The following is an 8,838-nucleotide window of genomic DNA, read 5'->3' on the forward strand; positions in this document are numbered from 1 at the left end:
TCACTCCATCAGAAACCAGGCCTGTGTAGGGGCCTAAATGAATATTGATTCTCCCTCCAGTGCTGAATACTGCTGGGGGAAAAAGACGAGTGTGTTGTGTGCAATGAACAGAATGGGCCTGATGGGGGGAGAGAAGAGAGTATGACGATTAAGATGACGGTGATCATGATGACGATAATGATAATGGTGATGATAATGACTCTGTTAGCGATCAGCAAGCATGATGGCAGTCATCAGCTGATGCATGTATGTGCATGTTGCTTGTTCGATGGCGCTGCACATGTAATCGCAGTATCGATGCTGAAATGTGAGTTTCATGTGACAATTGACAGCAAATACTATTAAGAAAGACATCTGGATACAGTTGTTAAAAATGAAGCTCAGTCTTTATTGTTAGAAATGAAATTGCATTAATTGTTTTAGAGGTTTCCCAACAGCTGAACTTGCAAACAGCTGAGGGCTTGTCAAAAAACTGACATGTATAATTATCAACTCTATTTTGTTACATATAAATCATCTGAAGGTTTTGGAATTTTTTAAAAAAAACCATCAGCTTATAGTTTCACAAATGATAATATATATGGAAAGAAATGAATAAACCTTTGTGTCATATGACGTGAGCAAAATTCTAACACCACAAACAAAACTTGAAATAATATTAAACAGTAGTAGTATTAAGAAAAAAAAGCATTTGCGGGAAAACCATTGTTACCACTACAGAGCAGAATACACATTTTCTTTTGTAATGAATCATTTTACTCTCAGCATGTTAGATGCATTTTTAAAAAATATTTCAGGAGGAAATATAATCATTTCCATAAGTTGCATGGCATCGATCAAGAGGTTTGTGTAGTCTTGGTGGTTGTAAGGATTGCAAGTTAACTCACTTAGCACCAAAACCTCTTTCACCGTCTCTCTAAATAAATGATGTTTAACCTGAGTTTAGAATAGCCCAAGAGAGGATAGTAAAAAGCTGAATACAGAATGATGTAAAAAAAAAAAAAAAAATAGATAAAAAATCAAACTGGGTAAAATTAAATAGGACAAGGGAAAAGGAAAACTGTAGGAGATTTACTGGCAAACATTTGGCCTAATGCAGCCTTTAACAGAATTAAAAAACTGAAATGAAACAATAAATGTACCTCTTTTAGTAAATCTCTCTCTCCTCTACCCTTCCAGAACTATATTATGAGGAGATTCATCCAGATAGACCACCATCTCTTCTCCAGCCTGCTGCTCTGTCTGCTGCACCTCCCCATCGCCTGCCCCGGCCTCTCCGTACACGCCTCCCTCCACCTGCAAGGTGCAGTTGTCCAGCTCTGTCACAATGTAATGGGTTCCTTCATCATTAACGATAACCTGGGTTAGACCTTCCTTCATCATCTGGGACGCGGCAAGCTGCAGCACCTCCTGCATCTCCTCCTGGCCGGCCTCCTGGATGACCTGCACCTCCTGTTCCTCTTTAATGTTCGGGTGCGATCCCCTCCGCGCAGCCTCGGCTATCTCCGGTGTCAAGACCTCATGAACGACGGCAGCCTCTCCTTGCATTTCCTCCTGATGGCCCATTTCGCTGACGGCGCTGAGCAGAGCGTCCAGAGCTGTGGACGACTCGGAAACAATGTGACTTTGTCCTGAGGCTGCGACCCCTCCTCTAGCTATGGCCCGCAACCCTTTCCTGGCCTCCCCCGACTCCAGCACCACATACTGGGTGCTGCCTCCAGCCAGGTGGGCCCCCGCGGATGCTACCTCCCTGCCCGAGGCAATAACTTGTCCGTCTTCGGTGATGTGGAGCACCTCTGCCACCTGGCCGGCCATAGCCAGCGTCTGCAAGGTGGCAGCAGCTGACTCCTCCAGGGCCTGGTCGATGGCCACCTCCCCGTCGCCGTAGCCCTGGATGATGATGACCTGCTGGACAGAATCATCCAGGCTGGATGCATCAGATGAACCTTTCTTGCTGACGGGGGAGTCCATGGCTTCCGATTCCACAAACGTAGCCCCCTGACCCTTCAGACGACACTCGAAAGACTTGGACACGATACCTGAGGAACACAGAGACACATTTGAAGTTACTTTGCTGACACTGGTATTCAATTCCTACATTGGTAAAACATTTAACCAAAACTGAGAAGAACAGTGAAAACTTTGAAGCACTTGAAATCTTCCTTTGGCCATGACATGTGTTATAACAACAAAACACAGGGAGAAAAGACAACAGGAGCCAAAATCAGAGATAGAAGTGATATTTTGGTGTTTAATAGAATAGAATCAGAATATAAAAAGCTAATAATTCAGTGGCAAGAGGATCAGGATCACATCCAAAAGAACAAAAATAGGCATAGCAATTACTGCACCTACAGTATCACACATGGCCGGTCATATTCTCTCTAATGTTCTCTGTTACCACAACTGTTGAACTTGCTATGTTTATGCACCAATCACTGAGAAAAAGGGAAAAAGCTATAAGGAAAGCTAAGTTGATATAAAAGGTGATGTAACACTTCACATATTTGTGTCACTTAATGCATGAAAGGAGACAGAATATGGAGATATTAGGCTGGCGGACGAGTGCGGTGAGATACGGCTGGTGCTAATTGAGCCACACTGTGCCCTCTCAGATCACAGGTTGCCATGGCGTCTCCAAGGTGATAGGAACAGTGTTAGAAATCCCATTGTTTAAACAGCGCCTGGCTCAGACACTTGTAGGCTAATCTATGCAGAAAAATGGGAAGTTGAGACAGTGAGGCAGGGACTCTGTTCACGCCTTGGCTTCCAAACACAGATGAACTTATTGTACAAATACAGAAAGCACACTATTATTGTCGCAGGAAGAGTACATTTACCCTAATTTGCAATGTTTTAGTTTCTCCTGAAGGTTTACACTTTGTAGAAAGTTTGTAGATTCTACAACCCTGTAGGCTTATGAAAGACTTTGAAATTCCAGAAACTCTCTTCCTTTTTTAGGAAATAAGAAAAAAAACTTTATTGTTTTTTGCTCAGTTCTTGAAAACCTGACATTTTGGAGGTACAAGGTTTACCCCCAAGGGTAGTGATGAGATCACACAGATCTCACAGTACATACAGGAACAAACTCATCAATCATTGATATTCCTATGTCCCCCAGACATTTAATGTCCTGCACTCACAAGGTTGACAATGTGATCAGAAAGTCAGAGTTGTGCTGCAAACAGTGTCTGACCCAACAGTGCCCTGTCCTCCTCCAGTGTAAACAGACACAGAGATGTGCTGGCTTCAACTCTTGCTCTTTTTGGACAAGTAGGCAGTGACCACTAAGTCCTTTGGTGACAGAAAGTCTGTTAATTCTGCACAGATACACTCAAAATGGACTATCAAGAATCACTGGAGGAAACAGTGAACACTTTATGCCTTAAGCGTGGAACACACCTATTGTTCTTAATGACTGAAAGCGAAGTTAAAGGTGTTAAAGCTGTGTGTCAGGGACTTAAAAGCAGCTCCCAGGTTCAGCTAAGAACTCGGTTTTAAAGCATTCAAGATAAAAATATAGTCTTTTCTATCAACACATGCATCCACTGAGGCTTCCTGTCTGTTTCAGGTCTTTAAAGAAATATTCAGATTTCTCATTTTCATTGTTGACCTTGGGGTGAAGAGTGCAAAAGATGGCTTATCTCGGTGCCTCCGATATATAAATCTGTCATGTGCAAATGTTCACACTTTAGCATACAGTATGACAAATCATCAAAAACTGGCATTATCCTTAAAGTGAGAAGATGAGAACTTGTTGCAGCTCTAAGGCTGGATGATTAGTTATTTTAATGACATCCGCACACATACACCCACATCTGTCTACACCTGCCAGGTTTATTTTAGGGAGTAGCTAAAAAAGAACAGTGGACAAAAGACAAAGGACATTTCAACAATCTCCTCTCACAAAGACTTGTTTGATTTATGCAGAAAAGGAGAGGAGTTAGCCAGTGTTTTCTGCTGTTGAATCATAATGGACTTAACAAATGATAGAGAATTTACAAATCTACATGTCACAGAACAAAAGCTGACATTGGGAGAGTCAAGAGAGAGTGTAGTCTTTTAAGTGTAGATGGACAGGGTAATTTTGTAAGGATAAAGCTGTCTGCACTTTTCCACTCAGAAGATTTTTCTCTTAGTATGTTTTCATACCTGGTAAGACCAGTTACTACAAACTATGGAGGCACTTCCTGTTAGAGTAAAGGACAACCGGGCAATCCGACCTGAGCTTTATAAGAGGGAGGTTTCTTGGTACTCTGGGGTTTTGTTTAGAATACCATCAGGGCTACATTTTACATTATAGCTGAAATATGCAATTTTGCATATAAAGTGCACAACTCCCTGATTCTGACCAACAGAGTAAGACTTTAGGCCTCTCTTACGCTATGAGTCTTTATTTATCTCCACAGATCTGTTGTATATCTCTCTCTCCTTATTCATGTAGTAGAAGAGAACAATGTGCATTTATTTAAAGGCAAACAAACAAAAAAATTCACTGTGACGCCGCAGTACACGGGCAACAAGTCTGTGTAGTAAATATCAATTCGGACTGTACTATTTGTATCTCAAGTGACAAGCACGGTAGTTAGTGTGTGGAGGGAGTCAGCACTGTCGAAGACAGCCAGAGGAAGTTGGCATTTTGAGCAGCAGAGGTTACCTTTTTACACAGAGCTACAGGGCCGATGCTAACTGCCTACGCCAAAACGCTGCGAGCTGAGAGGTCGGCTGGAGAGGACAATAACTCAGTGGTTGTGCGGTTTCTGCTGCATTACCATAAAACCTGTTTATATCTGTGTGTGTGTGTGTTTAAGAGAGAGAGAGGGCATATTAGTGTGAGAACTCTTGACTGTATATGTATGTTCAGCTTGGTACAGCTTAGTTTTGCCAGTTTGTGCCAAATATGTGTTAATGCATGTATGTATTATGATTACCTGAAATCATTCAGTAAGTGGGTGGCATGTTAAGGTCAGGCTTTACTGGTGTGTGTCTGTACAATATGTGCTACTCTGTGTATTTGTATGTATATGCCCATCCCTGCTAGATCTTACTTATATACACACACACACACACATATATATATTTGAATATATGTATGTGTATATATATATATATACATACATACATACATACGCACATAGTATATACGTGTGTGTGTGTGTGTGTGTGTGCGTGTGCTGTGCTGTGGGGGTGGTAAGGCTATGCGTTGGTAGTGTGTATCACATTAGCCATGGGGTGCTGTCGGCGGGGCCCAGCGGCGGCCCGCTGAGGTTTATGGAGTGTCACTCAGTCGCCGCAGCCGTGAATCAAGTTAATGTTGCAGATCCCATCTCTTCAGTTGTCCTGCGCTCCCGGTGGAAGAACAACATTTGAACAGCGTGATTTGGCCCTGGCGAGAGGCTGATGCCTGTTTAATATGTGTTTTGAGTGTTCTGACTGACTGATTCCTTTAACAGGAAGTAGGAGAGAGGATGAGAGAGAGAGAAAGAACGAGAGAGAGACAGGCTGCTTTATTGCCTGTGATCTGAAACAAGATGGAGGCTCCCTGAGAGGAATAAAACAGGAGGAAGTATAGGATGCAGAGATGGGCGGTGATGTCATTTTGATTTCCTGATGACAGAACTGTCTGAAGAAAAGTCTTACTGTAAAACTGAATCAGTGACTGATAATAAACGTGTACATAGCTCATAATGTATGTGGGGGAATTTCACTTATTATATAAACTTTATGAATACTAATTTTCAGATTTGAACATCCTGAAGAAGTATGTGTATGCCATTTTATTTCTCTATCCAGATGACTGGTTAATGTGAGAATTTGTAGAGAAAACAGCAACATAAGAGACAAAGAGTCAGAGGGGAAAAAGAGAATGAGATGAGTGGAAGGGACAGAGAGAAACAGGACAGCAACAAATGACACAGAAAATAAAATATTGTAGTTGCATTCTACACCATTTGTGTGGTGTGACTGTGTGCCTTAAACCAGTCAGTGTGTTAGCGTCAGGTCAGTGCGGGAGCCTGCCTGCTCAGTGTACGGTACAGATGCGATTATTGATCAGCGGATCAATGGGCTGGCCAGTGGCGGGGGCCCAGGGCCTCTAAGTGGCATTACTTCAGCTCGGAGAGGCCGCCAGGGGAGCGGTCAGACAGCACTTACCAGCAGTTAGAGAAATTAACCTTAACACCGAGACACCAGCACACACAATCAATTACACTCGCTGTAACACAGGTCAGCTTGCTGCAAATGTAAACTCACTTGCCCATGCACATGTAATCAGGCGAGCGCACATAAGCGCCCACACCTTAGTCTTGTTATACTTGTGAGGACACTGCACTGGTTGTAATCCCTAAATCTAAACTTACCTAAATGTACCCCGCACAAAATCCTAACTGGTTCTCATGAGGAAGAACACGGAAATACAACGAAAGAGCTGAAAGACAAAGAACACAGCCTGAACAGACACACTACAGCAAGCAGAGTCAATTATTCTATATCAAACCAAACACAGGAGAGGAGAAAAAAAGAAAAACTTGCTCACCAAATCAATTACAAGGTCAGTGGCAGGACCATGAAAAAGCCAGAGCTTATGATCAATTCTTAACTACAGCACAAAACCCTTTACAATGCTTTTACCAGCCGATTACCTTCAATTATAGATATGAAGCCGGTGCCTTAAAAAGAACATGATGGAGACCCCTAAACCTGACACACATATGGCTGTTATTTGTGGGGGGATTTTTACAGACGAGGTGGTATGTGTGTGTGTTTGTGTGTGCAGGCTTTTGAAGGTGACACTGCTAAGTAGATAAAGTGTCAGTTCTGGGTGTATCCAGGTCACTGGGGAAGGCCTGCATTTGAGTGTGTGTATGACTGTGTGTTTTCTAGTGTTTCTAGTTTATATGTATCTGTGTGTGTATTTTAATGTATATAAATGTATATACATTTCTACATATATTTATATATACATAATACATACAAATGCCTGTATTCAATTATTTTCTTTATGACACTTTATTTTTATTTTCATTTGTTTTGCATTATTTCAATGCTTATATTTTTTTATATATTAATTGTATGTTCATTCTGCTGCTGTCATTGTGTTTATGTATATTATTCATATAATATACAGCATGTCTGATTAACATCTTTACATGTTAACAGTAACGTGCTGAATTTCTTTGAAAACGACAAAGGGACATATGCATATGTGCATGTGTTTATTCACTTTTATGTATGTATGTATATGTGTGTGTGTGTATGTGTTTTAGGATCCTCTTTGGTGGAGCTGTGTACATGATGACCTTACCTGCCTCTCTTCCCCTGTGAGGCCTCAGGCAAAGCTGCATGTGTTTCCAAGGCATGTATGTGTGTGTGTCTGCCTCTGTGTGAGTGTGTGCTCGCACAAACTCGCAGGTCAGCTGAGGTCCGGCTAGTGATGGCTCTACTTTGTCTGCTAGGGACAGCCGCTACTGTCACCTTTACAAACGCCATGAATCAACGCCAGGGAGGACAGGCCGGCCGACCAAAAAACAACCAATTATACAGCAGCCAGATTGACACCGGGTGGACAGGGCAGAGAGAGAGATGGAGACGCACTGAACACACCCCAAGGACGAATAAACAGAAGAGAATGAGGGCACAGACTGACAGAGGGCCTTCTGGGCTGTAACACCGATATGGTGGCTGTGAAGGGCCAATATGAATCCATCAGTGATTTTATCTGGAAGCTAAAGAATATCTTTTACATAATCTGCTCACATAAGCGAATGCCTGCGTTGTTATTCTCCCTTGTCAGTTTACGTAACACAATGTTCAGTTTATAGCGCATTCATGAAGACTCTTAAAAGGTCTTTCTTGGCATAAATCCTCTGACACACAGGAAGTTATGTGTTTTATGCTTTTTGCGGTTTTCTATATTGTTTCCAGATTTTACATTTTATATTCTCTATACTTAGTCTCCCACGTTTGAGGAAAGAGTGTGGGTCTGGCAGGAATGTCGCAGAATATCCCCCTAATGCGTTTTCCTGCACGTCTCTTCACTGTGTACTGTGTGTAGTGGAGGCTAAGAGGATGAATGATGCTGTTTGTAAAAATCCAGATCTTGGCATCATGAGCACAAATTACTTAAATCTGATAAGACAGCAAGGCAAGCCAAAATCGGATGTTTGTTTTGAGATATTTATCGCTGCAGCAGGTTGTGAGAAGAACACAGGTTTAACCTAGGCTAAAAGAAAAAAATCCACCCAAAATACAAAAAGATATCCACAAATAATTTACTAATAGATGTTTTTCAGAATACGTAGCAGCAGAATAAGTAGCATAATCAAAGAGCAGAATGCTGGTATTTTTCACCCACATTCAACAATGACACAGGGCGAAAATATGTTGTAGAGGAGCTTAAAAATAATAACCATATTTCTTTTACTGACAGTAGGTCTCAACAGACAAGAATGCAGTACAACTCATGTTTAAACACTGTGTAATTCCCTCTCAAAAACAGGAAATCACTACCTGAAGCAGAGTAAACAAGAAAGGTTGAGAACACGGATACACAGATGAATTAAGCTGCTCCACTCAATATATAAAAATAACTCAATGTACTGACCATCACACATGCCTGATATAACAGGGGGGGACATATCCAAAGGTGAAATTTCTCCTAAATATTGTTATACAAGTATATCAGTGCAAGAATGTTTAAAAAATATAAGGAACAGAAAACTCAAGAAAGTGATGGTTATTCACCAACCAAAGCCCTGGACAATGAAATATAGTCGTCCAATGACTGAGGTGGAATGGGCTCAAGAGGTGAAAAGTACACACAGACACAGACACACAGAC

General features: G+C 41.7%; 1 protein-coding gene across 1 annotated transcript in view; it reads right to left on the minus strand.

Annotated features, from left to right (window-relative positions):
- Positions 1-367: 367 nt before the first annotated feature.
- Positions 368-8,838, minus strand: part of LOC118335627 (zinc finger protein 407-like) — a gene marked incomplete in the record, with an annotated part of 106,117 nt that continues 97,646 nt past the window's right edge. The window contains 1 exon segment of the mRNA XM_035672029.1: positions 368-2,039. Coding sequence (XP_035527922.1) covers positions 1,168-2,039 — 872 coding nt within the window.

Source organism: Morone saxatilis, unplaced genomic scaffold (genome assembly GCF_004916995.1).
Source record: "Morone saxatilis isolate NCDOM2014 unplaced genomic scaffold, NCSU_SB_2.0 Contig24, whole genome shotgun sequence".
In the NCBI taxonomy this organism is placed as follows: Eukaryota; Metazoa; Chordata; class Actinopteri; family Moronidae; genus Morone; species Morone saxatilis.